Raw genomic sequence first — 20,154 nt, forward strand, 5'->3', positions numbered from 1 at the left:
GGAGAGGTCCCTAACAGCAGACCTTCCCATCGCAATACATATGATTAGCCCCCTTCAAAATGTTCATGTCAGAAGCAGGTTCAGAGAATGAACAATTCCTTCAAACTCCTCAGTAAAACTTTTTGGCGTGTTTTTTTTTCCCCTTGGGAATTCTAGCAAAACTGTCAGTCAGCTATGCATAAAGACATTTTAGACACATAGTCTAGGTTATCAGAGGTCTTGCAGGTGATAACAGTTCAGCACCAACTCATAGCAACCCCATGGACAACAAGGTCCAAACCACCTGATCCTACACTGTCCTCACATTCGCCCTGTGCTTTAGCCTCTGTGTCATTTCATCTTGTAAAAGGAGTGAGGGCAGCACGGGGACAGCGTTAGTGACCTCCAGTAAATCCACTAGGGGGAACTGTCCTCATAAACAAGATCCACCATACAAAACCAATTCCCATTAGGTTACACAGGTTCTCATGACCTTGCACCTACTTCTGCTACTTCCAGTGCCACACTTACTGCTCTGGCGTTGTTCTCAGGTGTTGTAGAACACATTCCAACAACAGCAAAGATGATGGAAGAAGCAGCAATGCTCTTCATTTGAATCAGTGCCTTTGAAACCAATGAGCTGTGATAGTGGAGAAGAGTGTTGAATAGTCCATGGATTGTCAAAAGAACAAACAGTTCTGTCCTGCAGAAAGTGAAACGAGGGGCCTCCTTAGAGGCAAGGAGAGGGAAACCTGGTCTCACAAACTTTGGGCATACGACGGTAGGAGAGATCAGTCCTTGATAAAGGACTTCAAGGAAAGGTCAAGGAGCGGAAGACTGAGAATAGGACTCACAAAGTGACTGTAACGATGGACTCAGGCATGTCAGAGAGGATGAGGAGAGGGGAGGGTTCATATCGGTTGGTCACTAGGAATCACAGGCTGAGTTTATTCTTTAATCAGACATTATTGCCCTTCAGCCGTTTGGAGACGTCCCTGACAGCAGATGTTTCCAAAGCAATACTGTCCTTTGATTTCTTGACTGCAGGTATCAAGGGTGTTGATTGTGGATACAAGTCGGATGAAATCATTGACAATTTCTATCATTGTTTATTTGCCCCAGTGGTTAGAATTTTTGTTTTCTTGATGTTGAGCTGTAATCCATATTGAAGGATGTAGTCTTTGATCTTCTGCAACAAGGGTTTCAAGACGTCTTCATTTTCAGCAAGGAGAATAGTGTCATCTGCATATTACAGGTTATTGATGAGTCTTCCTCTGATCTTTCTGCCTCATTCTTCTTCATTAAGTCCAGCTTCTCTAATGATTTGCTCAGTGTACTTACTGAATAGTAACGGAGAAAGAATACAACTCTGATGCACACCTTTCCTGATTTTAAACCATGCAGCATTCCCTTGTCCTGTTCGGACAACCACCTCTTGATCTAGGTTTAAATTTTTCTTGAGCATAATGAAGTGTTCTGTGACTCCCACAGACTCTCTAAAAAGACTGAGACTTTTATTGGTTTCAGAAATATAAGAACACCTTTATTTCAAATCATTGATTCATTACTAAACCGAGTAGAGACTTCAATGATCACACATAATTATGTAATAATTATAGTAATAAGAGAATTTACAAAATTAGTTCAGAGACTGTGCAAACAAAAACACATAAAAAGCTCTGAAAACAAAAGCCCTAGCTGGGGTAGAAGAAGAATCTGATTTGAGTTTCTACATTATATTATTAAAAATACCTATTTATCAACAATAACAATTGCAAAATCAAAGCACACAAACAAGAACAGCTCATAGACATGGGAAAAGACACAATAGGAATTGAAGCACTTGATGCACAAGATTTTTAAGTCAGGTAATTTAAACATAAGCTGATTTAAAACCCAGCTGAATTTAGAAACCACCTTAAGAATAGATAATGCAGTGAATATTAATGACCAAAAACCAGAAGAGTGGTGGAATGACATCAAGGATGTCATCTATGAAGAAAGCAAAAGGTCATTTAAACAATATGGGAAGAACCTAAAACCAGGAAAGCATAAAGTAGATGAATGGAACCTTCTAAAAATCAAGTCCCTGTGCCCATCAAAAAACTTCTCCAACAAGATGAAAAGGAAGCACACAGACTGGGAAAAAATATTTGACAATGACATATCTGATAAGGGACACTCTAAAATGTATAGAATACTCCAGCACCTCAACAAGAAAAAGGTAAATAATCCAATTGTAAAATGGGTACAGAATATGAATAGACACTTCACCAAAGAAGACATTCAGATGGCAAACACATGAAAAAAAAAATCCCTAGTTCTCAGAGAGATGTAATTCAAAACTACTGTGAGAAATTGTTTCACCCAAGCAACAATAGCAAAGTTCAACAGGCAGCAGACAACAAATGCTGTCAGAGTTGTGGAGAGACTGGAACACTACTTATTCACTGCTGATGGGAATGTAAAGTGATGCAACCACTATGGAAGGCAGTCTAGTGCTTCCTCAAAAAGTTGGACATATTATTAATATCATTTTACCCAGGAATTCTACTGGGAACATATCCCAAAGAAACCAGAGCTGTGACTCAAACAGATATATGCACATCCATGTTTATTGCTGTGTTATTCACAATAGCAAAGAGATGGAAATAACCCAAGTGCCTGTCAAAAAACAAATGGATAGAAAACTTATGGTACATTCACACGATGAAATATTATACAATAGTGAAAAACAATGAACTTGTTAAACACTGCACAACATGGGTGAGTTTCAAAGACATTATACTAAATGAAATATTTCAGTTACAAAAGGACAAATATAGCAAAATACCGCTGTCAATAAAATAGGACTGATATGGGGGATGGGGGAATAGAAAAAGAGTAGATAGATAATGGACACTGCATTGAAACAGGTGAAGGGATGAACTGTCTGAAAGGAATAGATGATTAGGCATTATAGGTATGAAAACAATCTGGAACAAGAGGTGTATTGAAAAGTGGACTGGGGGTGGAAGAGGGAGGGAAGAAAATGCACAACTAATGAATAAAACATTTTTGGGGGGGAAAAAGGAAGAAAAACAACTATGAGATATTATTTCACCCCAGTAAGGATAGCAAAATTTAACAGAACAGCAAACAACAAATGCTGGTGAGGCTGTGGAGAAACTGGAACCCTTATTCACTGCTGGTGGGAGTGTAAAATGGTGCAACCACTGTGGAAGGTTGTATGGCACTTTCTCAAAAAGTTGCAAACAGAAATACCATTTGACCCAGCAATTCCACTACTGGAAACATATCCAAAAGAAACCATAACCGCCACTCAAGCAGATATATGCACACCCATGTTTATCGCAGCTTTGTTCACAATAGCAAAGATTTGGAAATAATCCAAGTGCCCATCAACAAATGAATGGGTAGAGAAACTGTGGTATATTCACACAATGGAATACTACACTGCATTGAAAAACAAGGAACTCATGCAACATTATACAAAATTGAGTGAAAATATCTCAGTCACAAAAGGACAAATACTGCATGGTGGCACTGTTGTAAAACAGGACTGACATTGGGGTTGGAGGGAGACTGAGAAAGATGGGATAAATACTGTAGACTGCATTGAAACAGATGAGGGGGAGAACTGTTCAAAAGGGATATGTGATTAGGTATTATTGTCATGACAGGAGTCCAGAACGAAGGCTGCATAGTGGAGTGGACTTGGGGGGAGGGATTGTAAAACAATGAAAGAATTTTTTTTTTACTTTTCAAAGAGAAGAGTGAAGTGGGGGAAGGGGTGGGCAGAGAGAAAAGTGCAACAATGAATGAATGGAAATCCAAAGTCTCTGTAAATTTTCATTAAAATGAATAATAATAATAATGAATAAAGGAGAAAAAAAAAGACCAAAGTGGATGACAAATCAGGTTCTAAAAGTTACACTGAAATGAATAGAAGCCCAAACAAAGAATTCTGAGGTAAGAGAGCTAAACAGATTTCAGAGGAAAGTTTGAGAAGACAGTGATAAATATTGTAATGAAGTGCACAAAGAGTTGGAGTTAAAAAAGCAAAAATAAGCGAATATACTCAGAGTTTTTCAAGCTGAAATAGCTGAAGAACACATTCAAGCCTCAAGTTGCAACATTCTAGGACAAAATGTTGAGCAATTTGGGAAGAATCACAAGAAAATGCCAAGAGTGTACAGAGTCACTGTACCAGAAAGAACTGGTCACACTGAGAGCCATTTCAGAAAGTGACATGTGATCAAGAACCAAGAGGACTGAAGGAAGAAGTGCAAACTTTACTGAAGGCATTGACAGAAAATTAGGCCCCAGGAGTTGATGGACTAACAGTCGATGGGATACCAAGACCAGACGCAGCCCTGAACGTGCTCACCAGTCTCTGCCCAAAAATATGGAAGACAGCTACCTTGCCAACTGACTGGAAGAGGTCCATATTTGTTCTCATTCTCAGAAAGTTGGTGCAACAGACAGTGGAAATTCTCTAACAGTATCACTGACATGATGAACAAGGATAATGTTCCTGAAGATTAACAAATAGATGGTACAATATATCAACAAAGACGTACCAGAAATTCAAACAGCATTTAGAAGAAATCACGGCTCAAGGGATATCACTGGTGATGTCAGATGGATCCTGGTTGAAAGCACTGTGTACCAGAAATAGATTTATGTGTTTTATTGATTATGCAAAGCATTTGATTGTGTGAATTAAAAAAACCCTATTAATAACTTTGAGAAGAATGAAAATTCCAGAACACTTAATTAGGCTCATGCCCAGTTTTGACCAAGACCAAGAAGCAGTTGTCCGCACACAAGGGAAAACTACAAAATTTAAAGTCAGGAAAGTTGTGCATCAGGGTTGTATAAATTCTCCATACTTATTAAATTTGTATGTGAAGCAAATCATTTGAGAATGAGAGTTGTTATGTGTCATCTAGTTGCTTGCGACTCTTAGTGACCCTATAAACAACAGCCCTGAGCCCTGCTCTGTCCTGTGCCGAACTTATTGTCTCTGACACACTTAACTCCCATTACCCCAGTCACTGAATCCATCCATCTCATCAAGGGTCTTCCTCTCTTGTGCTGTCCCTCCACCTCCCAAGTGTGAAGTCCCTCTCCAAGGACTGGTCCCTCTTTGAAACATGTCCAGAGTATGTCAGACGAAGCCTCAGAATCCTTGCCTTCAAGGAGCAGCCTGTTTCACTCCCTCCAGGATGAACCTGCTTGTTCTCCTGGCAGTCCATGGTATATTCAATATTCTTCTCCAGCACCACAGCTCAAAGGCATCAATTCTCTTTCTGTCATTCCTAGTCATTGTCCAGCTCTCTGACATTGGAGTATGTGAAGAAAAATATAGCATTAGGATTGGAGGAAGATACATCAATATGGGAAGCCAAACTTTATACCAAACATTATATGAAAACCCTTGTTCAGGAATTGAAGGAATTACAGATATATAAGTTAGGATTTCTCTTGTGGCAGATCCTAGAATATGAGCTGTTTGTTCCCTGCAAGACAGGAGACAGCAAGGGGCCCCCTACAGAGGGAGCGTTACTTCCTGAGCTGGAGTTCACCCTGAGGCATCAAGGTTAATAGTTAAGGGTAAACCAAATTCTTGCATTTGTGAACCCCTCCTTCCTGAGTCAAGCAGAAGGTTTTCAATAGAAAGAGCTTGGCTTCATTTGCATTTAATTCTCTTTGTGATTTACTTCCTGGTAATTTTCAATAAAGACACAGAGAAGCTTGACTTGGGGTCTTCAGTCGAGAACTGCTGGCCCCCTGTTTTATGCTCTCTGTTCTATCACATTCCTGGCTGTTTGTCTCTTTATTAATAATTATAAAATTATTCCATTCTTTGGGACCCTCGGTCTGCAACACATCAACAACTTGTATTATGTAGACGGCATGACCATGTTTGCTGAAAATGAAGATTTGAAATAATTACTGCAGAAGATCAAAGACTAAAGCTTTTGCTACGGATTACATCTCAACATCAAGAAAGTAAAAATTCTCACCACTGGACAAATACACAATCTTAATATAGATGGAGAAAAGAATGAAGTCATTAACAATTTCATACTACTTGTGTAAACTATCAACTCCCAGGGTAGCAGCAGTCAAAAAAACCAAAGACATCGTGTATTGGGGATATGTACAGTCAAGGGTCTCCCCAAAGTGCTAAAGAGAAACGATGTCAGTTTAAAGACCAAGGTGGGCCTGATCCAAACTATGGTATTTTCCACACCAAATCATGGGTATTTTCAGATGTTTGCTGTATTTCTGGAAGTTGCACAATCAATAAGAATGACAGAAGCAGAATTGATGCCTTTGATTTGTAGCTTTGGTGAAGAGGATTGAATATACTGTCAATTGCCAAAAAAAACCCAAAAACCAAACCCAACCTAAATCTGTCTCAGACAAGATACAATCAAAGTGTTCTTTAAAGGAAGGAAGGAAGCTGAAACTTCATCTCGTTTACTTTGGGTATATTCTCAGGAAGAATCCTTTTTTGGTGAGACACCTCATGCTGGGAAAGGTGGAGGGTCAACAAAAGTGGAAAAGGTCCTCAACAAGATGAATTGATACAGTTACCGCCGCAGTGGGCTCGAGCGTGGCACAGGCACGGAGCATAACTCAGGATAGAGACATGTTCTGACCTGTTGTTCATAGGGTCACTATGAGTCGTAGCCTACTCCATAATAAAAATAACAATAACAATGGTTAAAACGTATCCAAAGAACTAAAGAAAACCTTATCAGAAGAAGTCAAGGGCTGTAGGAGATAACCAAAGAAAACTACGAAAAGATGTCTCATCAAACAGAGAATAGTGGAAACCGAATAGAAAACCTGAAGTTGAAAAGTTGTTGTTGTTGTTGTTATGTGCCGTCGAGTCGCTTGCGACTCATAGCGACCCTATGTACAACAGCCCTAAACTCTGCTCTGTCCTGTGCCAATCGCACTGTCTCCGACACACCTGTCCCCATTACTCCAGTCACTGAATCAATCCACCTCATAGAGGGTCTTCCTCTCCTGTGCCTGCCCTCCACCCTCCCAAGCATGATGTCCCTCTCCAAGGACCAGTGCCTCCTTACAACTTGTCCAAAGTACGTTAGATGGAGCCTCAGAATCCTTGCCTCCAAGGAGCTGCCCAATTTAATCCTTTCCAGGATGAATCTGTTTGTTTTCCTAGCAGTCCATGGTACCCTCAATACTCTTCTCCAGCACCACAGCTCAAAGGCATCAATTCTCCTTCTATCCTCCTTAGTCATTGTCCAACCCTTGATGCATAACAAGTGATTGCAAAGACCATGGTCTGTATGAGACACACCTTAGTTTCCAGAGAGACAGCATTGCTCTTCAGTAGTTTGGAGAGGTCCCTAACAGCAGGCTTTCCCATCACAATATACTTTTTTATTTTCTGGCTACTGGTGCCAAGAGTGCTGACTGTGGAATTGAAATGAGCAGAGACTCTGCAGAAGATACAAATATAATAAAGAAGGATTCTGTGAACTGGAAGATATGTAGTTTGAGATCCTTTAGTGTGAGGAAAAGAAAGAAAATAGAATGAAGACTAATAAATAGAATCTTGGAAGCAAATAGGAAGCCATCAAGTGAACCAACATATGCATAATGGGAATCTTAGGAAAAGAGAAAAAGCCAGAAGGGAGAAGGGTTGAACATGTGTTCCACTTTGATGAAAATAATTTATCTACATTTCAAAGAAGATCAACAAATTTAGTAAAACAAACTCAAAAAGGCCCACATCTACACCCATCAAAGAAAACGATCCAAAAAATAAGGAGAAGGCATCTTGAAAGTAGGGAGACAGAAGGGCCCAGTGTGAGAGGGTTGCACCAAGCAGCTGTTTGGAGAGAGGGAGTCGGTGCCTGACGTCAGAGCTGGTGGGAGGAGCAGCCGCTGCCGCCCAGGACTGAGCCCTTAGGAGGAGGGAGAAGATGGCCAGTAACCCTAGTGCTGCCGACAGCAACGTGGAGAGCTGGAAGTTCAAGAAGCTCATCAAAAGCTTGGAAGCAGCCTGTGGTGAGCCCTGTGTCCACGCCCACCCTATGCCCTCCTGGTTCCCAGACCCCTCAGGATGCCCACCCCAGCGCTGCATGGCCAGATGAGGAGCCCCAGACATCAGACAGCTCCTGCCTTCTTAATCTCTGGGTTTTAGTCCCACTCCCAGGAGCCAGGGTGTCAGCAATAGTCCTGGAAGGGTCCTTCCCTTGCTTAGGGGTATAGGGCCATGCTCCTCGGACACTGCTCCACCCACTCGTGGTAGTCCACCATTACTTTCCTTCCTCCTTAACCCCTGAAATCTTACCTCCTCAGTCTCAGGGCCCTGGGTGCTGCCACCTGAGTTGGGCACTGTTAGAAGGATTGGGCCTTGCTTCCCAACACCTTTCCCTGCCTTCCTCCATTCAGGCCCTTTTGCCAGCGTTCATTAAACGGCCTCCCCTCCCAGACCTCTGAAGCCAGAGTGGATGAAGTTAGGGCAGGAAGGAGAGGTGGCTAAACATCCTCAGTCTGACGCCCTCTAAATTTTCTGTGTCTTCATCTCCCTCTCAAAGGACTTCCTAAAATCCTGTAATTATTCTCCTCCTGTGCCAGGACCCACCTAAAAACTGAAAATGCCAATGTGGGATAGGCGGGGTGAGGGAGGTTTTGGTTATTGAGATCTTTATATGCAGAAGAAATCTTGATTGTGGGACTTTCCAATATAAACTTTAACAACAGGGTCACTTGACTTTGCTCTGACACTTCTAGGGTACAACAACAGAGTTGTTAATATGTTGTTAATATAATAATATGTTGTTAATAATGATATAAATTCATCTTGGAATTTAAAAAAAAAGTAAGGAAACAGAATGAACTTTTCAAAAACAAAGATGTCTCAGGAAGCACAGTTAATTTCTATGAGAAACGCTGGAGGCCAGAAAGCAGTGAGATGCCAGGACTCTGTGCAGGCAGCTGACGGATGTGGGAACGCGGTGGGGAAATGTTATGGCCCCCACCAGTTGTCTGGCCAGGGTCACTGGGGAGCTTAAGAACAACCCTGATGCCTTCCTCAGCAGACCCAGGGTCTCACAGCCGGGCCTGGGCACAGGCAGCTGGGGCGTGAGACTTGGGACAGTGGCCATCATATCTGGGTCATTCCAATCATTTAGGAGAGATGAGGAATGTGGTGTTTTGCCTACAGAGGTGTGTGTAGTCTCTGTGTGTATGTGAAGGTGTATCTGAATGTGTGTTTGTTCCCATGCAAATGCACATCTCTGTGCGGCAATGCTTTCAAGGGGCTGTGAATGGTTGTTAGAATGGGTCTTTGGAGGGGGGGGTGCATGTGTGTGTGTGTGTGTGTGTGTGTGTGTGTGTGTGTGTGTGAATAAATAAGCATGCATGAGATTTGATTTCCCAACTTTCTGTTGGAGAAGTGACTGGGATTGCTGAGAACATAATTTCTCGTGCTTCCACTAACTTCTCAGATCATGATCTTCTTGTGTCCTTGAGTGGGGGACAGTGACAGAGGTCACTACGGGGTGTATCCTGTGAGAAGTAAGTTATGTGAAGACCTGTCTAGGGCACCAGGTGTTATCACTGGAGGGTGTGGGGAGACTTGTGGGAGAGGAGGATCAGTGGGTGCCTGTTCACGCCCTCACTAGCCCAGGGGTCTGCAGAGCTAGAAAGAGTATCACAGGCACTGGAAGTGACCTGTACTCTTCGATCCCTAAACTCCCACACTGGGGAAGGCAAGAGAAGGATGTCTCCTGTGCTGTATCCTGAGCATTGCCCAGACTGGCCCCTCCCTCCATGCCCTGGGTGGTGCAAATGTTGACTAATGGGTGTTGGCTAAGAATGGAGGGCAAAGGTCATTCTTTGTCTCTTTAAAAGACTGGAGAAACAGGCTGCAGCAGGTGGGCAGCAGGTGGGCTCCCAGGAGCCAGGTTTAGTCTGAGATTCCAGGTGTGCCAAAGGTACACCAGTAGAGGAGCCCGAGCAGTGAAGCCACCATGGGGCTGCTGATGGGGGACAGTCTGGCATCCTTGGCCGTGGTCGTGGCCATCTTCCTGCTGCTGGTGGACCTGATGCACAGACGATCACGCTGGGCTGCCCGCTACCCACCAGGCCCTGTGTCTTTTCCGGGCGTGGGTAACTTGCTGCAGGTGGACGTGAGGAACATGCACCACAGCTTAGGCCAGGTGAGTCAGGTGGTCCTGGGTCACTAGACCCTGGACAAGGGATGCTAGGTGAAAACACAAGCTTTGACAAGCAGCTGGTCCAAAAGACAGAGGAGGCTCGGAGGCTTCCTGGGGGAGGAGACTCTTGTTGGGCGGAAACATGCTGTCGATTTTCAAAGAATAGATACTTTGTGGGGAGAGTAAAGAAGTCAGAGGTACAAGAGTTTGATGGGACTCAGCAGGGCTTTCTGTGCAGTGGATGACAGAAATGACGCAAGACCGAAGTCATCCTGGTCCTCCGAAGATCTGAGAATGGGTGGTAGCCGGGCAGTGAGCAGGACTGAGATTGGGGCGGTATAAGGGAGGGGTGTGGTGACTGGTTTCTAATCTCTTCCCTGAACTTTGGGACTTCCTGTCTACGGCTCAAAATCTCAAGTTTCTATTTTTAAAATGAACTGCTAGGGTCATAGAACATTTGAGTGTCTCAGAAAATCAGAGGTGGATTTTTGACCCCAGGTAAAGTTATGGACATGGAGAGGATGTGACCCTGGGTCACAAGGTCAGATTTTGTTCTTCTGCTAGTGGGCCCGGACATGAACCAAGCTTGAGAAGTTAGAATGAGTCTGTTCATGTGGGATCCTGGCTTATCGGCCCCGTGTCCCTCGGCCTGCAGCTGCGGCGCCGCTATGGAGACGTGTTCAGCCTGCAGCTGGCCTGGACGCCCATGGTCGTGATCAATGGATTGGAAGCCATGCGCGAGGCGCTGGTGGCCCGCGGTGAGGACACAGCTGACCGGCCACCTTTGCCATTCGACCAGTATCTGAATTTCGGGCCACACTCACAAGGCAAGAGATTGTAGAGAGGCGGAGTGGGGTGGGGGACAGACAGCAGCAGTGTCGGGATGCGGGCTGGGCTACCGGTGACCTGAGGAGCCAGCAAGTGGACACCACGCAACTGGCGTGAAGGATGAGGAGAGGCAGAAGGATGCGGCTCACGCAGAGGAAGGACAGTCCTGTGAGCCGCTGCTAGAGGACTGGACACGCCTTTAGCACTTGTGTGTCCCTTACCCCAGGAGGGTCCAAGGTGGAGCCTGACCAAGACAGTGGTTTGGGCAGGACAGCGGTTTAGGGAGATGGGGGCAAGCAGAACAATGATGGAGAGTGAAAGAGAGGTGTGCACAGGACAGAGAAGAGGCCAGGACAAGGGTGTAGGCGGCACAAGGGGTGGACAAATCCTGTTCAAGGCAGGGGCGGGACACCAGCTCAACTCGCATATCCACGAGATGCAGGTGGACTTCACAGAAGGGGTGGGTGGAGAGATTGGGGCACCTGTGGGACGGGGTGTGGGTGGGACTGGAGCGTGGGAGGGGCAGGGTTGAAGAAGAGGCCACTGTGGGGGCGGGGCTGCAGGCAGGACGGGTGGTGTGGACGGGACATTGGTGGGGGTGTGGACGGGACACTGGTGGAGGTGGGACGTGGCTGTGATCCGGACATTGGTGTGGGCGGGACGTGAGCCATGGGCGAGGTATGAATAGGACAGAGGTGGGCAAGGTGGGAGCTGGGCGAGGCGGGTCAGCGCCCGAACCAGCACGTTTATGCGGTGCAGGCTGGCCGTGCACGGAACAGGGCTGTGGACACATGCCTGGACGTGCGAGGGAGGGCTGCCCAGCTCAGGGGTGGGCGCTGGGACAGGTGATCGTGGAGCCTGTGACAGATACAGGTGTGAAGGAGGCAGTTATCAAAGTGTCCTGTTCAGGGGTGGGGCAGGCGGGGGGCGGGGTGTCCACTCCCAGGATGGGGTGTGGACGAGGTTAAGCAGTCCTGTCTCAAGCAGGGATGAGGTCAGGACAGGGAGTGAGGGTCATCTGGGATGGGGCTGAGGCTGGGAAAGCAGCAGGCCTGACCCTTGCAGGGGTGGTAGGTGATGGGGGGGAGCCTGTCCTGGTGGAGGGTAATCAGGCCACACAGATCTAAGGACAGAGTGGGGCCTTGTGACATCAGTGACCCGGTGGGCTGACCTGGACCTGACAGGACCCTGGAAAGAAGACTGGAATGAAAACGATGTGGGACCAGGGACCACCTAGGCCAGGATGGTGACCACATTCAGGGTGGGCTTGTCCACACACCGTCGGTGGGTGGTGCGAGGGGCGTGGTCTGATGTCCAGCTCCGCCCACGAGTCCCCTCCCTTAGGTCTGTCCCTAGCGCGCTATGGACCCGCATGGCGTGAGCAGCGGCGCTTCTCCGTGTCCACCATGCGCAACTTCGGCCTGGGCAAGAAGTCACTGGAGCAGTGGGTGACCGAGGAGGCTGCCTGCCTCTGCGCTGTCTTCGCTGCACAGGAAGGTGAGCACTGTGGCTGAGGGTCACATGGGGCGGAGGGAAAGGGGAATGGGCCCAGAGGCGCCCTGTGACCGGCACTGTCCCTCCAGGACGACCCTTCAGCCCCAATGTCCACCTGAACAAAGCAGTGACCAACGTGATCTCCTGCCTCACTCATGGGTGCCGCTTCGAGTACGACGACCCCACCCTCCTCAAGCTCATGGAGTTAGTGGACAAAGCACTGACAGATAACTCGAACTTTCTGCGCGAGGTGCAGAGTCCTGGGGGCATTAACAGGGCAGGGCAGGGCAGGCTTTCTGTCCTTGGACTGTGGGAGGCAGATATGCATTAGGGGCGCTGTGAAAGGGCTTTCCAGGTGGGGGCCACAGAGAGAGCAAAGAGGTCCTGGAGGTGCCTGGGGCCTGAGGCTGGCCCAGCTGAGAAGGTCCCCCAGTTTCTCCTGTGGTGACACAGGTGCTGAACGTGGTCCCGATCCTCCTGCGTATCCCAGTTCTGGCCAAGAAGGTTTTGGCGACCCAGAAGGCCTTCATGGACCTGCTGGATGGGCTGGTCGCCGAGCACCGGGAGACCAGAGACCGGACACAGCCGCCCCGGGACCTGACAGATGTGTTCCTGGATGAGGTGGAGAAGGTGAGGTGGATGGCTGTGCAGCATGGGGGCGGGGTAGGGTCATGGGGTGATGACTGCTGTGCAGTGTGGGCGCGGGGTAGGATCGTGGGGTGATGAAAGATGAAAGTGTTGGGGAGATAGGATTTGGAGTGGTGGGATGGGGGGCCCAGTCCTGTGGGAGCAGGGTAGGGACCCAGGTGCTTTCCCCTGGCCCTGGCTCTGACCTCCCTGCCTGACCCAGGCCAAAGGAAACCCCGAGAGCAGCTTCAACAATGACAACCTGCGCCTGGTGGTGGCCGACCTGTTCTCTGCTGGGATGGTGACCACGACAACCACGCTGGCCTGGGGGCTCCTGCTCATGCTCCTGCACCCGGATGTACAGCGTGAGGAGCCTGGGGACAATTGGCCCACTGGACACCCCTCACCCTGGGCTATTTGAACAGCAGAGTCTCCTAATTGGAGCTGTCCCTGTGGCCATGTGGACAACGCCCTATAGAGAGATTTTGGTGACAGAGGAATCAAGGTCTGCACACCCAGGCTCTGGTTCACTGGGGCTCTCTGTGTGTGCAGGCCGGGTCCAAGAGGAGATCGACGAGGTGATAGGGCAGGGCCGAGCCCCCGAGATGGCCGACCAGGCCCACATGCCCTACACCACAGCCGTGGTCCACGAGGTGCAGCGCTTTGGGGATGTGGTACCGCTGGGTCTGCCTCACATGACTCTCCGTGACACTGAAGTGCAAGGCTTCCTCATCCCCAAGGTAGGACGGCAGCCACCCTGTCCCCTGCACAACACCATCTGCCACATCTTAAGCCTGGCATGGTCTTTGCCAGGTGGACCCTCCCCAAAGGCACAGAGCTGTCCCTCCACCCTCTCCAGACACTTGCTCAAGTGCCAAGTCTGGGGGATGTGGGGTGCACACCAGAGGTGGGGTCATTCCTGTTGGAGTACAAGTCTGTTGAAAGACAAAGCAGACATGACCCCTGAATGCTGGATGGGTGCGGTGACAGCGATGGTGCCCATGGCAGACTTGTCACCTGGCCAAGTCTTGAGCACAGGGAAAGTCTCTGTGGTTTCTTGGACTGCGCATCTTGAATACATCCAGTTGTGTGAGCGGAGAGTGTATGTCCGTGTGAAGCGGTGGCTGGGGTCACCACAGCCCTTACCCAGCTTCACCCACACTGGGCATCACTTGGACAGGGGACAATGATCATCACCAACCTGTCATCAGTGCTGAAGGACGAGACCGTCTGGAAGAAGCCCTTCCGCTTCCACCCAGAACACTTCCTGGACGCCCAGGGCCGCTTCGTGAAGCAGGAGGCCTTCATGCCGTTCTCAGCAGGTGCCTGGGGGTGTCGGAATCCTCCCATCCTCCCTAAGTGGTGTCTCAGGTGAATACGATTCCAGGCTCACTGAGCCCCCCATGTTCACCCACAGGTCGTCGCGCCTGCCTCGGGGAGCCCCTGGCTCGCATGGAGCTCTTCCTCTTCTTCACCAGCCTCCTGCAGCGTTTCAGCTTCTCCGTGCCCCCTGGACAGCCTCAGCCAAGTGACCACGGCATCTATAACTTCCTACTGAGTCCAGCCCCCTACCAGCTGTGTGCTGTGCCCCGCTAGAGGCTCCAAGCCCCACCTGCTCCCCAGCTTCACTCTCACCAGCAGTAAACCAGTCTGGGGACTCCCACCCTATAACTGAGTCCTTCCTATACCTCAGACCCCAATATCCCAATAAGTATGGACAACTAGATGGAAAGGGGTGAGGGGTGCTGGGATTCAGAGTCATGTTTAGGACTCTGAGGGCTTTCCCTGGGGAGGACTAATGACAAGTCCATGTGAGCCACTTCCCTGAGCTTCCATGCCCCCTCGATAGGACCAGCACTGCTCACACAATTAAAAAGACTCACATTGGGCCAGGAGAGACTTGCAGTCAGAAAGAAGTTCAACGATATAAAATGTCTTCCAAATTCAACAGCAAAATTATTTGTCCTCTGGAATCTCAGCAAAACCATAAACCATATATGAATGAAGTGCTTTTCAGGCATATAGAGTCTAGGCCACCAAAGCTCTTCTGCTCGTATGGTGATGTCAGCTTGGCACCAACCCAGTGACCCCGTTTACAACACCGCACCACGCGCGTCTGCGCTACCCTCACATTTGCCCTGTGTTTGAGCCCCTGTGTCGTTCCGTCTTATAAAAGGAATGAGGACAGCATGGGGACAGTGTTAGTGATGTCCACTAATTCTACGAGGACGAACTGCCCCTAACAACAGCATCCACAGTACACAGCCAGGTATCATTCAGAGAGTGAAACTTCCACTGTACTCTTGCACCCTCTTCTACCAATTCCAAGAGGAATCCTGATGCTCTACTGGGTCCCAAATATGTTGCAATAGGTACACAGACTTCACAGCCATACTCAAGATTGTGTGATTTATTAGGGAAGTTGTTGTCTTTGTGAGGGACTGTTGAGTTCACCCTATGAAGTGCGGAGCAAGCTTACCCTATTCTGTGCGGTTCTCATCATCTCTGATATACTTGAGCCCATTGTTACAATCACTGTGTCAATCTATTTTGTTAAGACTCTTCCTCTCTGTCATTGACCTTTCACCTTTCCAAGCATGAGTTTTTCTTCCAAAGAATGGCCCATTCTAACAACACGCCCAAACCATGTAAAATGGCATTTCACCATCCCTGCCTCTATAAAGAGTCCACTGGTTGCACTTTCCCCAAGAAATATTTGTTTGATCTTTTGGCAGCTCTTGGGATATTCAGCGCTCTACAAACAACACAGCACAAAGGCAGTCTGTCATTCCTATTCATTGTCCAAACTTCAAATGCGTAGCAAGTAATTGATAAGATAATTTCTTGAATGAAGTGCACCTTAGTCTTTAAACGGACATTGTGCTCCTCTACACCTTAGAAAAGGTCCTGACAGTAGATGTTCCCAATGCAAAATAGCATTTGATTTTTTAACTGCTAGTGCTAAATGTACTAGCTTATTTGAGTTGGTGCAGGGAAGATGTCTTTCTTTTGGAATATGATTTTATCTCTATCTATCATCCATCTATCTATCTATCTGTCTATCTATCTATCTATTATCTATCTAATGCAATTCATTTTTCTAGCTACTGCCTCAATAAACTGACATTGTAGTAGAAAGAGATAAAACAGTGGTGACAGCATAAATCACTGATAATGTAGAGGATAAGTTGTTTGATACCATCAAGCTGTAATGTATTTGTTGAAATTGTATAATGCAAAAGGAGAGAATTCTGCTAAGGTATCAGAAAGGTTGTGTGAAATCACTTAAGACTTTTCTAGGTATGCTGGGAAGCAGGAGTGGCATCCACTTCCTAAACTAGATACCTCTGGAAACTCTACAAACTCCTCAAACTCTATAAATGTTCAGAAATGATGTTAGTTATAGAACAGAGTTCAGGTCTTTCGTGCAGAGCATACTCTGAGTCGTATGTGACTTGACGACACTTAACCACTGCTAAATGAGACTAGTGCTGTCCTATCTGGAGAAACACTCTTCCACTTTGCACATCACTCTTTGTCAATGTGCTGTATGAAGTAACCTGGGTTTACTGTGATGCTGAACCTTGTGCCTTTGGGGTATCAAATACCAGAATAGTTTTCCAGTGTGGACAGTGTTTGGTGGAGCTCCCAGTTGTAAAATAGGTTTGGAAGTAGGAGTGGCATCCACTTCCTAAACTACATGCCTCTGGAAACTCTATGAACTAGGAGAAATGACTATACTTATGGAAAGACATTAGGTCTTTTGTTCATAGAGTTTCTGAGTCGTGTTCAACTCGATGGCAATCAACAACAACAGTACCAAGGGTGTTGATTGTGGATCAAAACAATATTAATTATTGACAACTTCAATCTTTTTTCCATTCTAATTTCTCATAATATTGAGAAGAATGAGAATCACAGAACCCTTATTTGTTGTTGTTGTTAGGTGCTTCTGAGTCAAGTATGATTCATAGTGACCCTATGACAATAGGTTTGAACCCTGTCCTATCCTGTGCCATCCTCACTCTTCCTGACACAGTAGAGTTCATTGCAGCGGTCACTGTGTCAATCCACTTGGTTGGGGGTCTTCCTCTCCTTCACTGATCCTCCACCCTTCCCAGCATCATGTCCTTCTCCAACGAATATAGCCCCTCCTAGCAACATGCCCAAAGTGTGTGAGGCAAAGCCTCATCATTCTTGCCTCCAAAGAGCACCCAGGCTGCACCCTCTCCAAGGCATATTTGTTTGTTCTTTTGGCCGTCCATGGGATGTTCAGTGCTTTTCTGCAACACTAGAGCTCAAAGGCATCAGTTCTTCTGTTATCCTTATTGTCCATCTCTCAGATGCACAGCAAGTGATCAGAAAGACCATGGCCTGAATCAGATGCACCTTGGTCCTCAAGCAGACATCATTACTCCTCAATAATTTGGAGAAGTCGCTAACTGACTATTTTCCCAGTGTAGTATGTCTCCTTTTGCTTGACTGCTGGTACTAATTGTGCCAGATCTAATTGTGCATCCAAGCAAGATGAAGCTGTTGACAGTTTCAATCTCTTTTCATGATGTTTTCATCTTGATGTTACCTATCAGTCCAGTGGTAAGAATTTTTGATTTCTTGATGTCGAATGCAATCCATATTGATGGCCGTATTTGTTTGTGGGGTTTTTTGTGTGGGGTTTTTTTTAGGGTTTTTGGCATTTGGTATATATTTAATTCTTTTTTTGAAAAATAAAAATTTTGTTTTAGACTGAATGCTCTCCAGTCCCTCCCAAGTTAGGCAGTGATTTTCAAAATCATTGCTCCTGCATGCTGCATAGTATTCCATTGTGTGAATGTACCATAATTCTCAATCCATTTGATTGTGGTTGGACATTTGGGCTGTTTCCATTAAGGTTGTATTTTTTGATCTTTTGCAACAAGTGTTTCAAGTCTCCTCCCTTTCAGCAAGCAAGGTTGTGTCGTCTACATAATGCAGGTTAATGATAAGTCTCCTTCAGATCTAATGTCACATTCTGTTGTAAACCAAGGACATAAAAGAGACAGGGACACCAGGACTGAGAAAAAACAGAGAATGTGAAGCAGGGGGTAAACAGTTTGAAGACTGAAACCCAGAACTCTGTAACTATTGAGAAACCCCAAGGAGCAAATCACAAAGAGAATTCTATGCATATGAAGCTGGACTCTTTCTATTGAAAACCTTATGCTTGACTCAGGGGGGAGGGGTTGACAAATACAATCCAAGAAATGGAAACACCTTTAGTTCTGCCTCGGTGCTTGACTCCTGTCACCTGTCTCAGGAGGCTTGTATTTACACCTCCCTCAAATCCTGATACAGCATTTGGTTTATCGTTTAGATTAATATTTATTTTTACATTTGGCTTTTATAACATTTCACTTCATAGAGCCCTGCTTGTCTAATAATTTGTTCATCATACAGATTAAATAGATAATAATTAAGAGAACATATTCATGCTCATGCAAATCCTATACCTAGTCCAAGAAGCTGTTGTTCAAGCACAGGAACACTGCATGATCTACAATCAAGAAAGGTGTGCATCAAGGATGTCTATTTCCGTGCTCGCTTCGGCAGCACATATACTAAAATTGGAACGATACAGAGAAGATTAGCATGGCCCCTGCGCAAGGATGACACGCAAATTCGTGAAGGATGTCTATTTCCTCCGTGCTTATTCAATTCATATGCTGAGCAAATCATTCAAGAAGCTGGGCTTTTTGAAGAGGAATAAAGCATCAGGATCAGAGGAAGAAGGCTCTTCAAAAACCTGTGTTACCTTTCCGTCCCTGTCGCCGCGGAGGTCGCACGTGCGAGGTCTGCCCGCCGCCACCTATCTTCTGGCCGCCCTTGGGGGCAATTCCTCCCCCAGCGCCAAGGACATCAAGAAGATCCTGGACAGCGTGGGCATCGAGGCCGACAACGACCGGCTCAACAAGCTCATCAGTGAGCTAAGTGGGCAGAACATTGAAGACGTCATTGCCCAGGGTATTGGTAAACTTGCCAGCATGCCTGCTGGTGGTGCTGTGGCCGTCTCCGCAGGCCCTGGCGCTGCAGCTCCTGCTGCCAGCTCTGCCCCAGCTGCAGCAGAGGAGAAGAAAGAAGAGAAGAAGGAGGAGTCTGAGGAGTCAGATGATGACATGGGCTTTGGCTTGTTTGACTGAGTCCCCTTCGTGCAAATAAAGCCTTTTTCTGTAAAAAAAAAAAAACAAAAACCCAGCCTGTGTTACATAATGACAGGACTTCACTTGCTGAAAGCAAGGAGGATTTGAAACGCTACCGGCAGAAGATCAAAGACTACAGACCTCAATGTGGATTACATCTCAACAACAAGAAAACAAAACTCTCACCATTGACTCAGTAGATAGCATCGTGATACGTGGAGAAAAGACTGAACTTTTCCATGATTTCATCTTTCTTGTATCTACAATAGTCTAATAGTACTAATAGTCAAGAAATCAAAAGACGTGTTGCTCTGGGAAAATCTTCTGCCATTAGGGCAGTTCACAGGCTGCAATTCAGTTTGGTGACAGAAGACAGTATCTTTTTTAAAAAATCATTTCCATTTCATTCAATAAGACAATTTCTTTACATAGCCAGATCTAGCTTCCATAAAGTCATACATATCCAGTGTCTTTACAAGGATCAGTGTTATACCAAATAATAATTTAGTTTTATTATTAGGAGGGAAAAGCATATCGAAATCTGCATAGAGAACTACTATTGTCCAATATAGAGAGAGCTCAGGTGGTAAGAAGGTGCACTGCAATCCTGAAGGCACTGGTTTGAGGCCACCAGCTGCTCTGTGGGAGAATCATAGGCAATCTCTTGCCGTCCGATTAACTACCTCAGAAAATTCACTATGGAGGGTCAGCTATGGATCGGTTCCTAGTTGACGGCACACAACAACAACAATACACAATTTCGGGGAGCTCTATGACCTAACCGTCAAGGAGGTGCACTTTCAGAGAGAGGAGAGTTACTAAATCTTGCTCAACGG

At 46.4% G+C, this 20,154-nt stretch overlaps 3 protein-coding genes across 4 annotated transcripts in view; all 3 read left to right on the top strand.

Annotated features, from left to right (window-relative positions):
- The window catches only part of LOC102872581 (cytochrome P450 2D17-like), a 13,155-nt gene extending 5,032 nt beyond the window's left edge, over positions 1-8,123 (top strand). The window contains exon 9 of the mRNA XM_006890175.1: positions 8,083-8,123. Within this exon, the coding sequence (XP_006890237.1) occupies positions 8,083-8,123 (41 nt within the window). The remainder of the gene's footprint in view (positions 1-8,082) is intronic.
- A 1,884-nt stretch (positions 8,124-10,007) lies between these two features.
- On the top strand, positions 10,008-14,738 carry LOC102854703 (cytochrome P450 2D6-like). 2 transcript variants are annotated; one of them, XM_006890063.1, is made up of 9 exons: positions 10,008-10,196; positions 10,849-11,020; positions 12,366-12,518; positions 12,605-12,765; positions 12,969-13,145; positions 13,366-13,507; positions 13,695-13,882; positions 14,323-14,464; positions 14,560-14,738. In XM_006890063.1, exons 1-9 carry the CDS (start codon positions 10,008-10,010, stop codon positions 14,736-14,738), a joined length of 1,503 nt encoding a protein of 500 aa, XP_006890125.1. The 2 variants fall into 2 exon arrangements, with proteins under 2 accessions (XP_006890125.1, XP_006890126.1); XM_006890064.1 differs by lacking the exon at positions 12,366-12,518.
- Positions 14,739-18,787: 4,049 nt separating this feature from the next.
- Positions 18,788-19,340, top strand: LOC102872988 (60S acidic ribosomal protein P2-like). The gene is made up of 2 exons (XM_006890176.1): positions 18,788-18,824; positions 18,972-19,340. Exons 1-2 carry the CDS (start codon positions 18,788-18,790, stop codon positions 19,316-19,318), a joined length of 384 nt encoding a protein of 127 aa, XP_006890238.1. The 3' UTR covers positions 19,319-19,340.
- Positions 19,341-20,154: the final 814 nt, after the last annotated feature.

Source organism: Elephantulus edwardii, unplaced genomic scaffold (genome assembly GCF_000299155.1).
Source record: "Elephantulus edwardii isolate Elephantulus edwardi_28Jun2011 unplaced genomic scaffold, EleEdw1.0 scaffold00086, whole genome shotgun sequence".
In the NCBI taxonomy this organism is placed as follows: Eukaryota; Metazoa; Chordata; class Mammalia; order Macroscelidea; family Macroscelididae; genus Elephantulus; species Elephantulus edwardii.